The 20,588-nt window shown below is 35.7% G+C and overlaps 1 protein-coding gene across 1 annotated transcript in view; it reads right to left on the reverse strand.

Annotated features, from left to right (window-relative positions):
- The window catches only part of ACSS3 (acyl-CoA synthetase short chain family member 3), a 144,315-nt gene that overhangs the window by 36,949 nt on the left and 86,778 nt on the right, over positions 1-20,588 (reverse strand). The window contains exons 8-9 of the mRNA XM_081127258.1: positions 18,480-18,631; positions 9,416-9,519 (exon numbers count right to left, since the gene is read on the reverse strand). Of these exons, the coding sequence (XP_080983384.1) occupies positions 9,416-9,519; positions 18,480-18,631 (256 nt within the window). The remainder of the gene's footprint in view (positions 1-9,415; positions 9,520-18,479; positions 18,632-20,588) is intronic.

Below are 20,588 nucleotides of genomic sequence, written 5' to 3' on the forward strand. Positions count from 1 at the left end.
TTTGTAGGAGTTTGCAAATATTAAGCATCAAAGACATTAATCACAGTACTATTTATATTAAAGTTTAGGAGATTGTCCAAAAATATGGAATATTCCATGTTGAGTAGTAATGCAAAGCCATTCAAACACCATAAAAAATTTCTGATTAGAAATAATTTTCATAAAATATTGTTCAGAAAATTTGTAAAACAGAACAGCCAATATAACCCTTTTTATGTAAATGATATATAATGAGCAAAAATAAACATCTGGGCAAGACACACATTAACATTTTAACATAAGTTACTTCTGAATGGTGAGCAAAGGGGATAGTACGTTAGAGTCCAAAAAGCTACATCCACAGCATTGGCAATTTGGCCACGGCGGGGATTAAAGAGGCTGCAATTTGTTTGATGATCCTCCTAACACACGGGACCCATGTCCTCCCTATTTTAATTTTGGTCACCTTTTGATGGATCAGACTAATAGAAAAGAACAGAAGTGATGCCTTGTTTCCAGGCACAGGCCTTCAGAATTTCAGAACACTGCTTCTGGAACCTCTGAGCCTAATGTAAGATGCCCCCCTACTCTGAATCCTCCAAGATAAAAGTGCCACTGGCAGGGATTTCGGTCAACAATTCTCCCTGAGTCCAGCCCTCCAGCCATTCCCGGGCAGGACAGTGAAGCCGTCTTGGACGCATCAGCCCAGACCACTCATCACTAAGCATGTCTGAGTTGTCTCAACTATAGTACCCTGAGCACAAAATCGTGGGCTGATATCTGCCCCTCACCCTGATACACAAAACCATGAGATATGGTGGTTGTTTTAAGCCACTAGGTTTTGGAATATATTTTTTTTTACACAGTAATAGATACTTGGAATATTCACCATGAAAAATATTACAAAATCTTTCAAAAAAGAATTAGTGGGATTCTCAAAAAGCATTGTGCATGTAATTATACAAAAACACTCTCTCAGCCTATAGATGAAATCAGATTTTTCCTGTGTGCTTGAAAATCATTTTATCATCAGGACCAAACACAGCCCAGTCCAAGGCATTTTATGCTCAGGAAATGTTTGCTGACAAGTAAATACTTAATGTATTTTTTACATGATTTTATGCTCCAGTTCCCATTATTGAGATCAGGGTTCTTTAAAATAAAAAATAGCAAATCAAGGAATGAACCAGAGAGCAGAAGAAACAGAGGACTCAGGGAAAAAGGAAAATAGTGTCTGTTACTATTATACTTCTGTTGCAATCTTTTCTTATTCCAAGAATGATATCCAAAGGTCAGTCCTTAATAAATATTCATGAAATATATTCTACTTACTGAAGGAGGGGTTTTGTTTTTTTTTGGGGGGGGGGGGTAAGGGAGTGTCCAGGGTGAAAAGATATGGCAAACAGAAATAGCAGCTTGTTCAAAGTTAGCAAAGTTAGACCATCAAGGGGTGATTGCAAGTTATCAATGGAGCAAAGTGGGGGGCGGGGGGAGACCCGAAGAGCGATAAGAAGAGACTAGTGAGAGATGAGCAGAAGCAGATCCTGACGTGCCTTCTGGGCAATGTTAAGGAATCTGGATAAAATTCCAGGAGCAAAGGGAAACACCCCGGGGGGGGGGGGGGCAGCAGAGGCAGTTCACACAGAATTGCACTTCAGAAAAAAATTCTTCAGTTGCAAAGTGGAGCACTGAGCTAAGGACCCCAGCCCAGAGCAGGAAATCAGTTAGATGCTGGTGTTCCCATGCAGAGGAGCGGCAGGGGAAGATGAGACTAAATGTGAGTCACTCGGAATCTGAAGGTCTTGGAGGTGGTTTGGGTGTGGGGAAGGAGCCCCAGGTTTTAACAAACAAGAATTAACACAGAAAAAAGAGCGGATGTGTGTGAGGGCGAAAAAGAAGAGCTCAGTAGCAAGCTCACAAGTCCAGTTCTGTAGATAAGAGCTCCTGCTGCATCTGGAAACCTGCCGTTCTGCCCCCACCGTGGTTCTAGAAACATTACATTTAAGCACTATGGATTGAGAGCTTAAGCCCTGGAAATAAATCAATTCAGCAACCTAGTACCACTGAGTCATATTAATCACAGCATCATGATGGGCATAGAAGCAATTTGTAAAAAAAAAACAAAAAAAACCCATTCTCTCCACCTCTGAATCTATACAGTGAGCCATCAATAACTTGAATGGTGGTAGTGGAACGAAAGCAGAAAAATGAGATGTACCAGTGAAAGATAATCGATTTAATCTTTGTGTTCACGAGATGGTATGATTATAGTTTAAAATACTTAATTCAAAGCAGCCTACCTTTTCCTGCTGGAAGCAGACCATTAATTCAGACTGTGAGAAACTGGTCTTATCCTAGTCCCTCACGAGCACACTGCCTCTGACCGTGGAGAAACCCATAAATAACCTGCAGTTGAATTAGATAAGAATACTGAGCTAATGAAGGCATAAGATAAGACATACGGAGAGAGAACTCTGGACAACACAGAACGACGAGGGTGCTGCTTCCAGCCTTAACCAGCTAGCTGACTTTGGGAAATTTATCTATGATTAATTTTTCTCATCTATAAATTGAGGTCTTACGTTCCAAGTTTTCTCGAGTCTGGATTATTGACAGGCCAGGATGCTAAAATGGCCTTCACATTCATGCAGGGTTATTCATAGGGAGGAAAGGAAAGGAAAAATATTTATTGAGTGTCACTGTACACCAGGAACTCGGATGCACTGTTCGTACATATTTCACTTCATGTCAAGCTTTTTACTGTGACAGAGTCTGAGCAGACCAAGGACTTGCCTGTGGCTACAGAGCAAGTGGTTGAACCAGGATTTAAACACAATCCTATTAGGATTTCGCATCACGTTATACTACTTTTTCACTTTTTCAAGAATAGTCATGTGCTGTTTTCTAAATAAGAACAGCAAAAGAGAAATTGGGAATTATTTTGTGGGGCCAATAGACCCGCAGTGCAGTTGTTTATATACAATGGGAGGAAATAAGATTTTCAGACAGTAAGGTTTGTCAAGGAAGGGTTTAGGAATGTTTCTTCTTAATAAAGATCTACAAACACATGACATATTTTCACCTTTCTATAGCGGATTAAGGGTGATTTTTGCCAAGGGCAGGAAAATTAGAATAGATGATATTTCAAAGACCAAACCAACTTTATATTATTAATCAATCTCCCAGTGTTTAGTCTCTTGTCAAAATATTATCTGACATAATGAGCACAAATAGAGATTCTTAAAAGCAATTATACCAATCCTAACCACTTCATGTATAGTAATCACATTTGAAAAATACCTGACTTGAAGTTATTTCTACATTGTAATACTATATAGATGGAAGTGTCTGATTCAATGACCACTATTTGACTCGGGGAATTATTTTCAGATGGATTAATAATTTGTAAACAATTATTCACTTTCCAAAAGAGAAAGCCTCATCAAGCCTGCCTTACATTTGACAAAAGATTATTCCTTCTACAAACCAAATTCACACAGCTTACATCTATGCTCCTGCTTCTCAAATTATCAGTAAAAATTACCTACTTTGAAGTAAAAAAGACAGCTCTAAATGAAAAAAAAAAAAAGTGGTTGCCAGGCAACAAAGACGACATCAGGTCTTTTTTTTCTCTTACCCAGATGGGTACTGTCAGCATCGCTAGCTGAACACTGCTGAGATGACACTGTGTCTATATAACTGTTTTTCCCTCAATCACAACTTCTCATGCTAAACTATATAAATTTTATTTTCCATGAATGAAAAAAGAGATACATTTATTTTTGGCCATTACATTGAGAAAAGGAAAAATGCAGCGGTGATTCATTCATATTACTAAAAACTCTGCATTCTGCTATTAGAAAGCAGAGTAAAGTATATCCCAAACACTCCAGTTCATGGGGCAATGGCATTGCCAGTCCAGTCCAACCCAGCCCTTTGAGTTCCACAGTGTGCATTTCAAGAGTCTAGCTCAGCCTATCATCTTTGAAAATACAGATATATACTTTAATAAAAACCTATCACCATAGCCCAAATTTGATGGACTCAAAAATTAAGTAAAACCCAGAAGCAAGAATGAAAAAGACTTGAAAAGTGAAACCTAGGAAGGTAGCATTTGGTTGTACAAGAAATATTTTACTCCAAGATCTGCTGCCAGAGGAACATTTGCTAGTGACTATTAGCCCCTAAGCCACAGAGAAAAGATTTTAAGTCATTAAAGATAAGAGGTAAAGTCACCAAGATGTTTTCCTCATTGTCTTGTCAGTCATATAGACCTCTGACGTGGTCGTCCTAGGAAGGCATTTTGCAGGAAAATATACAGGATTTTGCAGGGTGCACAAGCTAAGTATGTATATGTTAGAAGAAAGTCTCATAGCTAGCACAGAGTTGTAAAATGTTTTCGAAAAGGCAGACATGACAAGTGTCATAAAGCTTCTGGTGTTGAATTTCAAGGATGAAGAAAATTCCCTATTATAGGCTAAACTTAGAGCTACAGACTGACAGGTTGAAACCTTTCTGCAATAAGTGTATCAACCCAGGTGCACAAAAGTGGAATGTCAGAGAATGCAAGGGCAACAAAGGAAAATTCAGGAGAGAAAAAAAGTGGCTTACATTTTGATTCCCTAGCTATCAAATCTTCCAATCCTGGCGAAGTGTTCACCATGAGCCTGCTTAGGAGGAATGAGGCAGTGCTATATTTGAGCCTGTGCCATTTCCTACAGAGATCTCTGTATAGGATAATTATTATCAAACTCTAGTTACTTATTCCATTTTGTGGTTTTGATTCTTGTAAATAAAATGCATTGCTGTCTCTTCAAAACTCCTGCGCTAATGGATCTTTCCAGACAAGCCAAGGATGGGGACTACTTGAGCCAGCCTAACCAATTTTGAGTTTGCAGCTATTGTCCCAGTCGTCCTTTCGCAGGAAACAGATCTTGCCAAAATGCAAAAATAAGGATGATCACGTCAAGTAATCTTGACGCATTTTAATAACACAGTATTAGGATGTGTGTGTTTTTAGGATCAATGGTTCTGATTTAAAACGGGCATGACTGAATTTGCTGGAGCCTTTGGGTCCACTTTAATAAAACCCAGAATTATCAGAGTCCTCCTCAGAGGAGGAGAGTTGAACCTATATACAGAATATAGTTACTTCAGAACTAGCAATTGCAATTAAAACTGCAGCAGTTCAATCAAACAGGGAGAGAAATACTGTGATTATTCCAAGATACGAGAACTCAGCAAAGAAAGCTCAAGGCAGATGAAGTAAGATCAATAACCGCAATCGTCACCAATGTCTCAATCTATTAGGTGACCGTTGTCTCATTGAAATCCCTCCATGGGGTTTTAAAAAGCTCTGTGAAGAAGTCTAGTCCTCCAGTGAAGTGACGGAAACGAAACAGGTAAACCAAGGACAAAACCAGCCAGCGCTGCTCAAGCTGGTGGTCACGGCATTTACTTCATCGCCACCTGGGCATAAGGACACTTGAAAGGCTTTCACTGTAAGCTCTGTATCTTCTCATGGGAACCACACAGATATGTCCTGCGGGCGGGTAGAAAGAATCACGTATTCTTTTTATCTAAACCATTTACCAAGTTGTACCTTATAAATATTGAATATTCCAACTTTGTAGCTGTTTCTTTGATTAACTAATAGCAAGTGAGCAAATAAAGTGTTTTTACCTAGGATTAAATAACCTTAAAATGTGGGAAGTCACATTTGTTACAAGTGTTTCAAACCAGCACCATGTCATAGGAAGGAAGGAAGGAAGGAAGGAAGGGAGGGAGGGAGGGAGGGAGGGAGGGAGGGAGGGAGGGAGGGAGGGAGGGAGGGAGGGGAAGCCTCACTTACAGGAATAAATCCTAATATGTTTTGGGTTTTAGTAGTTAGCCTCTGAAATTTGATTCTTTTTTGTACTTGGTCATTTAGTCTTAAGAAAAACAATTCCTTTATAGTCATCTTAACTAAGGGGAAAAAAATCTTTTGAAGGACACTGTGTGCTGAACTGACAGTTTTGCCTTTCTAAAATTGTGCTTCCTGTCTGATTTGTAGAAAAGCTGCTTTTAGTACTAAAAATGATCTATGACAGTACAGGGTATACCTGAAGATAATGACGTTCTGTCTGTTTACTTTTTGCCATATGAATTTCCATATCTTCATGGAACTATTGTCTGTTCTCTTAATTTTCCCATTTTAAATTATGATTTTAGCATCTCTGCTTCTCTATCTTTATGTAAAAGATGAAATGAAAGATTCATTCAATAATCCAGATGCTTTAATCACCTTATCTCTAAGTTACTATGAAGATTAAACACTTGGGTGAGTGACAACAATTCATCTTTTATCCAGATTTATGAATCAAATAGACAGAACCCACCTCTCTACACTTAGCAGAACCAATTTCCTTCCTGAGAGCACTAAATGTTTACATCACTACAATCCAAAACAAGGGCTTAATGTTTCAGAAGTGCTGAACAGAGACGATTCTTTAGTAAAAAGCTTTTATGAAGAATTGATCTGCTCTTGAATTTTCCATAGACTAGTTCTCAATTTAGAATCTTAGATATTATTCAAATCAGATACCAAAGTTGATGTTAATGGTCCAAAAGAGAATGCTAGTCACTGGAAATGTGTTGCTGCTAATACAAATTTCACATGTGTAACAAAACCTACACTGTAATAAAATGGATTGACTGTGATGTGCCTTCTTATAACCCAAGTCACAGGAACTAATCAATTTTTATTCATACATCTTAGATACTTAACATATCCCTTACTAATTCCAATTGCACAGCACAGTTTCTAAAAAGTTCATGTGTACACACATATTAATGTAATCAGAGAGCAAATTCATAAATTATACATTGTATGGAAGGCTCATAAAAGTATGCTATTAAAAAATCAATTTCTAAGTCAATAACAAGATAGAGACCTTGTAAAAAAAACTTGAAATTTGAAATATAGAAAAGTATTCCTTTGGGAAAAGCTTAACTTTCCCTCAACTGTTATCCAATTTTGACTGGAATACCTCTTGGGGAAGCGTTCCACCATCTATCTGATATGTAAAACATTAGGAAATTCATGAATGTGTTAGAAAAATGGAATTTTTCTTTCTTTTTCCTAAGAGTTAAGAGTAGTACGCAAAGTATTTGTCTTTTCATCCTGATGATTTAACATTAAATTGATGTCACATTAGGATAAATTTGATATCACCTTAGGAAATGTGAATGGTTGCAAATGGTAAACTTCAGTATCACTCTACAATTATTTACCACAACATACAACTTTGAAAGTAATTATTTTTTTCAGTGAAAATGAATAAAGATTCTAATTAGATTTAATTAGTAGCTGACATCTACATCACCTCAGATGAATTCCTTTTATAAACTACAAAACTACCTAGCTAGCTAGCAAGCTACCTACCTACCTATCCATATGCATGTATTTGTGAGTTTTAATTGGACACAATGTCAAATGCTGTACAGTTGAATGGGGGCGGGGGAATGGAAAGAATCAGTCATTGTTAGCAGAAATCCACTCTGTTTTCCACAGTAATGAGCAGTCATTCAAATCTGATTAAAGTGACAGCACACTGACATAATGTGGCTATTAATTCCCTTTGAACAATACATTAAAGAAAAATCTCGAATTCACATGAAACTCAGTACCCACCAGGGATGTCACATGCTTGTTTCTCAGGCTTCAGTGAGCTTTTCTGTACACCTGAACGCACTAGCCACATATATCTGCACAGGCTGTTATATACAAATATATCAATAAAAAGTAAAAGAATTATAATTATATTAACATGTTGCTTTCCTTCAACAAGCATTGGCATAGTCGACTTTAAAGAGAAAAAAATATTCTTTCAAGCATTTGTGTGAAGTCACTTCCATTTGGTCAGGAAAAGACAACCATCTCGAAGGTGACAAGAGATTCTTCTCTTTCAGGTTAGGAAAATAACTGTTAGAAGTTTCCTGGTGAACAGGGGTGCAGAAACTCGATAAATATTCTTTCTTACAGAGGCAATAATTCTTTATTTATTTTTATGTATTTCTATACATAGCATTGTTCTTTCTCCAAATTCAGTCTTATCTTTTTTATTTCCTAAATAGTTAGAAATCTAAATTTAGATAAGAAGTTTCTCCTATACTTAGCAAATCAAACTAAATAGAACTCTTCCTGATTTTCATTTTTTTTAAGAAATGTGTATTCTTCTCTGTTCATTTATTTTATATTACACATTACAAAGGATATAGAAAACATGTTTTTCCAAAGAGTAATATTCAAGAAGATAATATAAAAAGCATAATTTATCAGAATCAAAGAGTTCTAAAATAACAAACACTGAACTTCAGTTTTAGTCACTCACTTGATCTTCTACATTATAAACATTTTAAAAATCGGATTTAATTTTTGCAAAGAATTTTTATTAATTTTTAATCCAAATTTGATACTCCCCCCCTTGTTGCTTACAAGATGAGAATTCTGAAAACACTAATATAAAAGGGTTGATCTGATGTGTTGGTCTGAGTAGAACTGAAGTGAAATATGTACATATGAAAGCTACAAGGTTCTCAGAGCTACTCTCAGTGGTTCAGAGGGAAACCCAACAAAATCCCTACACTCAGTAAGGAGGAAAACAGATTCCAAATAATCTACTTACTTTCACGTATGTACACAATCATTTCTCAAAAGCAGCAGCAGGAGGTTGTTGTTGGTTTTTAATTCGTACCAAAGCTTACAATCTATCCACTTAATGTGACAATTTGTTTTCTAAGGATCACTTAGTGGGAGGAAAATCGAGAATAAACCAAATAAGTAAATAAATAATTATAGATATATGTGTAGAGTGTGTGCGTTTTGAAGAAAAATACATTTTTCTGCCTTGAATGCTAAGCAGAAATATTCAGTTTTACAGAACATAAGAAGAGAGCCAGAGAACCACAGGAAATCCTCGGAGAGAAACAGTGCTTGTAAAAAAAAAAAACCCACACAATTCTTGGAGCAGAGCGCAGAGTGTATGGAGAGCAGAGAGAACAGGGATGAGTGATGAGAATAATTTGAATCAGGGCAGATGATAATGAGGCTTCCACAGCTCACAGGCAATGGGGGTACCGAAGGCGGAATGAATGCTTCAGACACTTCAAAGAAAAATCAGAGATTTAGTGACTTACTGGATATGGGAAATAAAGAGGAGAAGCAAAAGAGGCCTTTGGTGCTTTTCACCTAGGGACCAAGAGAATGGTGGCATCAATATTATTTAGGAAGAGACATTTTTAACAATAAAATAATCAAACAATTGCTTATTTCCACTGAAACCAGAACCACCTGAATCAGTTTGTGTCTACGGTGAGCGCTCAGAATTTCCTCCCACTCTCGCAGCGTTTTTGAGCATTTCTGCAGTATTTATGTATAGGCTTAGAAAATGCTCACCAGTTTGCCACCAATGGTCTAAGACGGGTACTCGGAAGACCTTTTTGGACCATTCCAGGGTCTCCACATCACATCGTTCTCCAGCCACAAATAATGTTTTAAACCTAAATATAAGAGGGAGAATGAATTCAAAGTTATTCTTTGAAAATAAATCTAAACAATTTCATCTACATTCATTTAAACATTGTAAAATCTAAGCACACTAATTCTCTCAGAGAAAAACAGCTGTATTGCCAGCATATCATAGTGCAAAATGGTGCGAGGCATGATTTGTTTTGACCCAAATGTAACTAAATACACATCAAGGCATTGAAGAGAGGTATTTCAAAAGTACAATTCACAGCTACAGCTTCTCGGTTCTGAAAAGAGCAGTAGAGTTGATCTTCATAATATATGTCATATTCATCTAATGACCAAAGATGAAAAACCTTTCCTCCTTGAAAATATCTCTGCTAATTTTAGCTCCAAGTTCGATTGCTATGTTCTACTTAGTTCTATACACAAAATAGACTCTCAAGTATCAGCTAAGACAACAAATATGCTCATAAATATGTTGCCCTCGTTTCTTCTTATGCGTTCCTTTGGTAAAGAGTACTCTGATCTCAGTCACATATTTCCCCTATTCCAAGGACATGTGTAGGAAATAATAGACGACTTAAAGGTAAATACTATTATGGCCTTCAAGTTTTAAAAAGGCTCTTATAGAAAGGAAGACCAGGTTACTGAGAGATGAAGAAGCTTTGGCAGGGAGCACCACGCCACAAAATAAAGGATGAGATAGAAAAACAGAATTGACACCATAGGCGGTTCATTGAGAGAATAACTGTTTTTCTTCCATTCTCAATGCGCGTGGCCTGTCAAGAAAAGGACTGTGTGTATGAAGTGAATTCATTATCATCAAAGTAAAAGAAAAATCAAACACATGAAAACCTGCCCGTCCACCCTGAGCAATGTAACACAGCCGCAGAAGACTTACTACCATTCCCTTACCTTATATCATCTCATGAAGATTCATGGAGATTCAACATGTATTTCCAACAGCATGCATTTCCTGTCTCTGCTATAAACACGCATCTCATTCCATAATTATTTGTTTCTTGTCTATTTCCCACAGTGCACTGTCAGCTCCTTAGGAGCACTCATCTTTACACCTCAATACTGGTCAAAATACCTTGGAATTTTAGATACTGAATCATTTCTAGAAGCTTAGAAAGATGAAGTACAGAGGTGGGGAGTTGGCAAAGTTTATGTCAGCTTGATTCATTCTACTGAGTAAAAGAGGAGGCATGTTGTTTTGTAAGAGCATGGAAACTGACAAAGGAACAATGACTTGAAGAGAGAAAAGTCCTGGCTATTTCAGGAAAATTTAAACGTATTACATAAAAGTGAAAGAACTAAAGAGGAGCCATTTGGCTTTCATAAACTCAATTAGTAACCTAAGATGCTAAGTCGAGATAGCACAGGTTGGGTGTAGTACAGAAAAGAAGGGATGGCAAATCAGTGTTAACAGGGATGTCTGGAGAATGTAGACTAGGCAAGAGAAATGAGGAAGCAAGGTAGGAATAACCATGATGGAGAAAAGTACCAGGAAAAATAGTAAGGTAAGAGACATGCAAAAGAAATAATAGTGGGGGTCACAGAAGAAATTCAAAAAATCAGTGGAAACAAAGGCACTGTAGAATCAGAAAAAAAAAGCATATAGTTGTAAGAGGGTAATTTCAAACTTTGAGATCTTTAAAATGTGTCTGTTCTGAGGGAGGACAGTGTTTGTGGTAGCAGAGAGAATCTAACATTGAAAGACACTGGAAAAATAAGTGTATTGATAGAGGAATTTATTGTCAAGCTATTAAAAATCCCTCAAGGATGGTGGCAAGTCAAGAGGAGAAAGTCCATGACTTGCTGACTGAAGTTTTTTAAGAGAGCTCTGAGAGGAAGAGAAAGTGTTACATAAATGGCATGAACTCTCAGAGAAGTTGAGCAATTAAACAAACTGATCAAACTCTCATGTGGTCAAATTTAATATCCTCCTTAACTTTTATAAATAACCATGACGCCAAAGGTGCAGCATGGCCACAAGAGTCTCAGTTTGGACATTTCAGGTGTTCAACAGCCACAGTGGCTAGTGGCTAGCAAATGTAACAGTACAGAGTTAGATCTTGACTTTCTGAAGAAGCAGCAGAATTCTAGCCAGGATGGTAAAATTTTTAATTTAATACTATATACACAATTCCTCCTCAAATCGTTATGTTAATAAATTTTTTGCTTGGATCTGTGTGCATGTACGGGTGTGAAGTGACAATAAATGCAACAAAGACAATCTGTTACTTAATGTTCATATAAGAAGGCTGTCATCACAACAGCTTTGCAAAATTTGGGATTTGGTTTGGTTTAATAACTTGGCATAGTTACAGGACTTCATATAATGGTTCAAGGTACTGTCAAAAATAATGTTTGAGTAGCTGCCTGGTGGCATATTTTCCAACTACATATCCACTAGGCAGGCCTGGGTCTCATCCTGAAGGGACTTGTAGAGCAGTCTAAGAAATTTGGATTTCATCATAAAGGAAGTGAGAAGCTAATTAAAGCCTCCTAAGGATTTTAAACAGGAGAGTGGCTCAGGGAGATTTCTGCTTTAGGAAGATGCCATTGGCAATAGCCTGGCGGGTGGAAGGAAGGGCAGGGCAGGAGCCCAGGGGGCCCAGCTTTGGAAAGCTGTTGCCCTCACGGGAGAATGGTGAGGACCCAGCCCCAGGCAGGCCTGGGAAAGGAGGCAGAGATGACACTACTCAGGAGGTCTGAGCAAACAGACTTATTACTACAACACAATTCTCATTTCCTTGAAAATCCTTTTAGAATACATTGTATGTCATTGGGAGAAGAAAACCAACAAATAAACAACAACAAGAATCCCAAACTCTCCAATACTTAATCCTAAATAAAAGTAAAATGTAAGAAAACATGATTGGGAGGAAAACACAGGTATCCATGACAAATTTTAGAAGCAGAAAAGACTGAATGAAAATGTAGCTCCATTGCTTGTGTGCTGCCTCAAGCTTAACAATTTAGGTTAGGTTAAAAATATCATATTGTTTTTGTATATCATAGGAAATTTGAAGAAGGATAAGAATACACACACGTATATGTACATATTAGGATTTTTCTTGCATTTTTGCCATTTATGACTGCAGGAGGTTTCAAACATAGTTTTGCAATTGATCAAAAATGGAGCTATTATTTGTATTTCATTGAAAATGTAATAAAAGAAAAGAAAATGTGATCATTTTCTAGAGCATATTTTATCTTTTCTACCTCCTTTTGCATCAATAACACATGTATAATAGAATTTATTAGTCTCAAGTTATTCTTTAAGAACAGGATTTAAATTTCAATAGTTTGCTGTTTGAAAAAAGTAAAGAAGATTCTGTATCTAGATCAACTATATTAAAATTTGTAAAATGATAGGTTTGACTGATGCCAACAGTATAGGCAAAGAACAATCAAAAGGAAGAGGTTTATAGTTATAAGAGGCCACATTTCCATCATCTGTCAAACCAGATTACTTCAAGAGCTCTGCATGGTCCATACAGTCATATGTTTAGTTTATAGAGAAAACTGAAGATCTAGAACTTCAAAAGTATTTATTAATAAAATGATGCAAAATATTATCAATTAAAAATGTTACCAAACACAAAATAATTTTTGGCTAATGAGTCAACAATAACTTGATATTATCACAGCATTTTTATAAGTATTTATTATAATTTTTAATTTAATTTTTGGCATTATTTCCCAGCCAAGTAAATTACATTTAACTAAAGAATTGATTACAATAATAAACCATGCATTAGCAATGAATTCTCATCTGATGGCAAATTTTAACATTACTTATCTTAAAACTTAGTATTTATTATTATGGCTGTCCATTACAATTCTATTGGATTTTTCTTAGATTTTAATCACAATATTATTATAGTAGCAATCTTCATGCTGGCACTAAAGCAAAATAGAAAAGTTTGATATTACTTTAAAAATGCTAAAAGTGACAGCTGGCTTCTTTGCAAGTTAGAAAATCCCTTCTATTTCTAATATCAAGATGAGAAAAATTTTGAAATCATTGGTGATTTAGAAAAATGTAAAAGTAGTATAGACAATTCCTTTCCCTGAATACATTACAAACTATCATTCTATTTTTGAATTCAAATTCCTGAAACTGCCCCAAAGTTATTTTATCAATTACATACTCTGAATTATATAATATTAATGAACATAAACATGTTATAAACAAAGATAAGATTTACGAATAAGACATGACTAATGAAATAATTTTAAATTGTTTAATAAACATTTAACCAAATATTATTTAACTCTTAATTCCTCATAGTAAACAAAACCATGCTATGTAATTTGATATTTTTATAACCAAGTGATTACTGATAGAAAACAACTTAGTATAAATCTATAATTAAAAGATAAATTATAAGATAACTTAAAGGTAAACTCATGCCTAAGGGTATGAGTTGTTTCTTATTTTTAAAAAGGACATTTATTTTTTTGCAAAAAAAGAACAGAAATATTTTTCGACAGTTTGTCATTAATGACCTTGCTGTTATTTTAATAATAATACAAAGAGATAAATGCCTGTATTGAAAATTCAAATATATATATATTACGTTTATTTTTACAATCTGAAGATCAAAATTGTATTTTTGCTTAAAATATTTTTTATGTAATTTAAAATTAACCATTTTTTCCATAGCAGATTGACTCTCTTTCTGTGAAGGTTAAATTTACCCATAGTAATTGCGTATGTCTTATATCTGTGCATATACAATATGGTAGGTACTAGCCACCTATGGCTATTTAAGACTCAAATTAATTAAAATTGAAAAAAAATAAAATTATCAATTTGTTAGTAGTTTTAATCCATTTCCAAGAGTTTAGTAGTGACATGTGGCTAATACGTACCATATTATAGAGCTCAGTTTTATTGGATAGTGCTATCCCAGATTATTATAGACTAAATTAAATATCTGGGTGATATTGTGATGACGGTAACACACAGAAAAATCAATCTACTTCCAAATTTATAATACTAAAATGATAATATACAATATTCAGAACAGGGGAAAAAGGGTAGGGGGAGACATTAATGGAAATGAGACCTATATAACCTTTCCCTAATTTTATGTAAAACTGAGTACAATTCAAGACTGAAATAAAGCTGAAATTAAGCAAAGGGGAAAAAGAAAAATGGTAGTGCTATCAAATTAATTTTAGTCCAAAATGAACAGGAAGCTGCACAGAAATGGCTAAAGAGCTAAAGATCAATTCTGGTGAAGAATTTCCAGGTAATAAAGTAGGGACAGCAGAAAACTAAAATGAGTATCTTATTCAAGGTCCATCAACTACCAAACAAGTGAAAATTACTCTTTGCTTGTGCCAAAAGAAGTTAAATAAAAATAGATTATTTCAGTGATGTCTCATCAACTCCTAGTTCACATGACAGAACATTATTTTTTGCAGTCAACGTTCCTGTGGTTTTCTCCATCTTTCCTTCATTCTACTTTATCCTACTGCTCCCAATAGAAAACTCAAATTACCTTTTTGACAAAATTCTCCACCATTAGGTTCCTGTCATTTACTACATTAATTTTGGCTTCTGTTTAAACGCAATATCCAGTTGTGGTTATTATACCAACTGTGTAAATTCAACAAAATATTTCATTGGCTTTGGCAGCTGCTTATTTTTTACATCCACACCATTCCCCTATATGTATTTTTCCTCTTATAAAAATCTTTGGATTTTAAGTTCTTTGAGCTTTGTCCATATGAACATTTGCCTATTTTGCCCTCAGTCTCTGAAAGAAAAAAAAATTGTAGTTTGACAATTCTCTTTCAGCACTTTGAAGATCTTTCACAATTGTCATCTGAAATCTATTGGCATCAGTTTGATTTTCCTCTCTGGTACTCTGTTGATTCGCCTGGTAGTTTATAGATTTTTATCTATAGCTTCAACTTATGTTCTACAATTTCCAAATGGCATGTCCAATGAGAATTTACTTATATTTAACCTGCTTAGTACTTGGATGGCACTTCCATCTGGGATCCATCTGACTACAGCCAGCCTTACCACTTTGCGAATCTATTCTATTTCCAGTCCATATAAATGACAATTTTTTTTTAGTTCATCTCTGATGCTCTGCTTTTTCTCTTTTGTATCAGCTCTCATTGCTATGTAATTGAAAAGGAAAGGCTGCACCAAGTATGAGATACTGTGATATCTTGAATGGAAATCCCAGCAGTGAATACATATTTACTAACTTAAGACTGAATTAGAAAACCGTAGGAAAATAAACCACTATGATGTGAGATAAGAGAGCAGTGAATTAGAAAGCAGATGATAATAACAGATAAGACTTAGTCCATGTTAAGAATTGTTTCAAGGGCTTTGCATGAATTAGGTACCTTTTATTTTTATTTATTCTTGTACTATTACTATCTTTATAGTAAAAAACAAAACAAAACAAAACACACAGAGAAGCTATGTAACACTCTCAAGGTGTCACATGTGAATGGTAGCTGGAACCCAGCTAGTCTTACCATACTGTACTACCTAGTTCCAACTTTGCCCCCGAGTGGTTCTGCAATCCAGGAATGCTGTTATCACCTCTCTGTGATAAACCTTTCTCAACTGTGAAATAAAATGATTATATTAGATGACTTCCAATCTATTTTTCCAAACTCTAGTCATCTATGATAAAATGAATTTATAGTTCTGATTAGTTGCCTATTTCAGAGTACCCACTTAAATTTGTTTTGAAAGCTGAAACTTTTGGAAAATCTCCAAATTTATTTAAAAACCATCTTTAATGAGATACGTAACACATTTAAAGAGAAAAGTTTGTAGCTTGAAGTGTTCTATAAGGAAAAAAAAAGAAAGAAATCCTGCAAATAAATCATGAGTGTGCAATTATAATATCTAGCAAACGTCAATTCAGTATGTAAGTACGAAATGTTGTATAAGAAGAGTTGAGTTCTGGTACTTGTTCTGTCTTTAAGCCAAACAAAATTTTTCGCATCTCAGTTTCCTTGTTTTTAAAATAAGATAGTTGGATTTCTGAGGTCCCTTTTGTTTCTAATGTTCTCTTAGTCCACAAGTAAGAATTCATTAAAGTAGTTCAGTGAAGGTATTATCTCTGAATATACAAAAAATATATGAAAAGTAAAAGCTGCTTCTATCTCACAAATGACAAAAATCCCCAGGTTTTGTTTGTTTCCTAATTTACCTCTCATAGTAAAGGAAAGTCTGTGGTATTTAGTTAAGAGTGTGGGGCCTAGTCAAATTGCCTGAGTTAGTTTCTTTCCAAAGAGTTACTTAAACTCCCTGGGACTGATGTTACTCATTTGTAAAATGAAGAAAATCACAATTCCTATTTATTGTGATGACAAAGCAAGATAGACATAAACTGCTTATGCCTGGCACAGATTTTCAGTAAATATTTGCACTTATTGTTAGTAGTAAGTTGAATAATTGAGGGTGTTTGTAGTCTTCATTCCTGAATACCTATAAAAAAGCGTATGTCCACATCATCATAAATACTTTAGGTGCCTAAAGACAAAGGAACATGATCGTGAGGAGCTAATTCCAATTTCCTTTACGCTAAAATCTGACTCCACGTCTTTGCATATTCGTTGGAAAAGTAATGACTTAATAGCCATTTAGTATTGTTTGATGCTTTATACATTAAGTGAGTTAGAAATGGTCCCTGCCTTCACAGGAAAGAGAGCATGTAAAACACACATACAAACAGGAAAAGATGATGTGGAAAATGAACAATCTTAGCTTGCTGGTCACACAGCTTAATGCCTTGCAATCAGAATGCTTTTGTCAGTAAAGAGACACTGCAGGAAACTACAGTCAATGTTTCTTCAAAAGCCCTGGAATTGTCTTAAGACATGAAGATTAGACACAGCCTCAAATGTATTTACCAATGTTTGTATTTCTATGCTTTTGACCAAAATGCAGGAAACTTAATTGAAATGTCATAACTGAATGAACAAATAGAGGGTGAATAGGAATATTATAATAGAGGATTCATTTTATGAACACCTTTTATTTTTAAAAGAGAGTATTCTTTAGATGATAGGTAAATTTGGATGTAAACTCAGATCTATTTTTTCATAAAATAAAAAACAGAAGAAAAGAAGACACAAAACCACTGACCCCACCCAAATTGAAAGCTCCTTGCTTACATCTGCAACTGGTGTGCGACATCTCTTTCTAACTCCTTCTTTGGGCCATGGCAAGATAAAATTCATAACATCTGGCTTTTAACTTGAAAAATACCAACCAACTTAATTCAAACACACTTTCTGACTTGAGAAAACTATAAAATCTCTTCCTTTAGTTTATGATAGCAGTGACCTATTTCAAAGAGGTTCCATGAGAACTGATGCTGGAAACTGCCTTGAAGGTACAAATTGCTATAATTATCTTTGGATATACATATCCTTAAGCTAAAGAGGATGTCAATAAGCCAGCAGAAAAATACCTAAACTATTCAGAGCACATTATTATAAAACAATAAAAGGTAAGTTCCTTCACTCTTTCAATAATGGCCATTTGGGCTATAAAATTCATATTTTATCTGAAATTCATATTTTATGTGAAATAAAATAATATTTTTCTTCTATTTAAACTGTTATTTTATTTTCAAAAGACTTATATAGATAGGTATAGGTGATATAGATGATAGATAGACATAGACACAGACATAGATATGGATATATAGGTATCTATATCTATATAAAATACATATATATGCACTTTAATTCATAGTCAGCATTTTACTTTCAGAAAAATATAAGCAGGGTGGTTTTTAAAAAGAACTATCTGGGTCATATGTAAACTGAAATAAACATGATACGGTATATAAAAACATCCATGGTACAGTTCAAAGCCCAAGTACTGGAAAGGTACGTTTAGAACATTCTTAGTAACATTCAGAACCTTCCGGTTTTTCCGTAAGAGGCGCCGCAGCGCCCGCGCCCCCCGCCCGGTCACCTGGTCAGCGGGTACTGCCTGCCCAAGGCGGCGCCGGGGTCCTGCTGGCGGATGGCTCTGATGGCCGTGGGCGCGGTGAAGAGCGCCGCCACGCCGTGCTCGGCCAGCACGCGGAAGTACGCGCCCGCGTCCGGCGTCCCCACCGGCTTGCCCTGCAACGAGAGCCGCCCCGCCCGCGTGAGACGCCGCCGCCGCCGCCGCCGCCGCGGGCCCGCGCGGGGCTCCCGGCCAGGCTCGGCTTTGAAGCATCCCCAGTGCCCAGGCCTCGGAGGGCCGTTCGTCTCTTACAGCGTCCTGATAGCTTTTCAATCTGCAACCTTCCCTTTCTCAAGTTTTGAGAGATAAAAACCAAATATACATACATATATATATATATACACACACACACACACACACACACACATACATACACACACACGCATACACACATATATGTATATATGTATAAATAATTCAAATTAATAGTATCCAACAGTCTTCTGTTTTACAAGAAATTAAGTACATAGCTTTGTATGGTAGGCTAAATGAGAGATGCAGGTACTAGTAACTGCTAACATCTTTTTTTCATGGCCCCTATTAAAAGTGACATTAATAATTCTAAAAATATTTGAGAAGAGAGAAAAACCTGGAATGACAGTAATTTCTGAGCAATGACCTTGTCAATGAAATATCTCACTCCAAGGAAAGCAACTTCTGTGAATTAAAAACAAAAAATCCAATAAGATATCCCCAAATGCATGTTTTCTGCAGCCTCAAAATGACATTTTACATGTCCAATGGAAAATCATGCATAAAAATCTAATAATTTTGACAGACTATGCAATTAAAAAGGACACAAGGCATTTTTTAATCTATGTTTCTACAAAGTGGAAAATGAGCATGTCATTTAAACAAATCAGCAATTCTGCCAAAATTTGAAACGACCCACAAAAATCTATCTTGGCTCAGCCAGACCCTTTATTCTTCAGTCTACTCTCGTCTCTGCTGCTTCTTCCTATGTTTCTAAAGCAAGGTGCCTGGAATGTTAATGCGTGTTATAGATGTGCCATTTCCTAAACTTATCTGACCACAGCTCCCATCTGAGCACCCCATGGATCTTACGTTCTGGAAAACACACTTGGGAAACACTGAACTAAGGTAAAAAGATGGAAGAACTTGCTAGCAGTAAACTCAGAGATCTCCCCACAGAGAATAATAAATGACTAGATAATAATATGAAGCAGACCATAACTGTCCAATAATACAGATTCACTATCCACTTCTAATTGGATCTTTGATAGGGCATGATTTCAATTTTACTTTTATTTCTCATGGTTGCTCTTAATATTCTTTAATGTAATTACATTCAATAAAAAACAAAACAAAAACCAACCAAACAAACAAAAATCAACCTCTTTAGGACTTTCTTATGTTCTATTGCTTCTTCTCTTGTTCTTTTAATACCAAATTAAGTATTTGTTGCAACTAGAAATTTATTTTTTATTATCCCCACTATCCCAAAACACTTGATTGCAATTTCATTACCACTTCATATACAGATCAACACACTGACACAGTATACAACCTGGCAACTCATGTACATAATTTGACTAACAAATTTTGAAGCCTTAAGCACATCAGTCTAAACATGAATCAGCAACTTTATTCTTTCTACACAAGCAAGGTAAACATCTCACTTTTACTTCTTTGATCTGTGTTAGGTTAGGCCCTGATCAGTTTCTTGTGTACCAAGACTGTGACTTTGGGAAACAATCTCAATCGCATAAAAAGGATTTGTCAGCTGACCTTATGCAATTGACTTGCCATATTTTTGCCTGCTAAATAAGAATAAATCACTTCTCCAATATTTCCTCAATAAGCTAAAAGCACTGAGATAATATTTTAAAGTAGTTTGACCTCCAATGGAGAAAGATATTTTACAGCCAATTGAAGTTGAATTCCACTACAGTGCCAACGTCATGGGACAATGATAATGTACTCACTAAAAAAATGACATGAGTGTCATAATGAAAAGACTATCCCATAATAACTACTACATAGATGGCGCAATTTGATGTATTTTACAGTGCCTTCAATTAATTATGTCTAATGACAATGATAATGACAGGT

The sequence above is a fragment of the Miniopterus schreibersii genome (genome assembly GCF_964146895.1).
Source record: "Miniopterus schreibersii genome assembly, chromosome: 2".
In the NCBI taxonomy this organism is placed as follows: domain Eukaryota; kingdom Metazoa; phylum Chordata; class Mammalia; order Chiroptera; family Miniopteridae; genus Miniopterus; species Miniopterus schreibersii.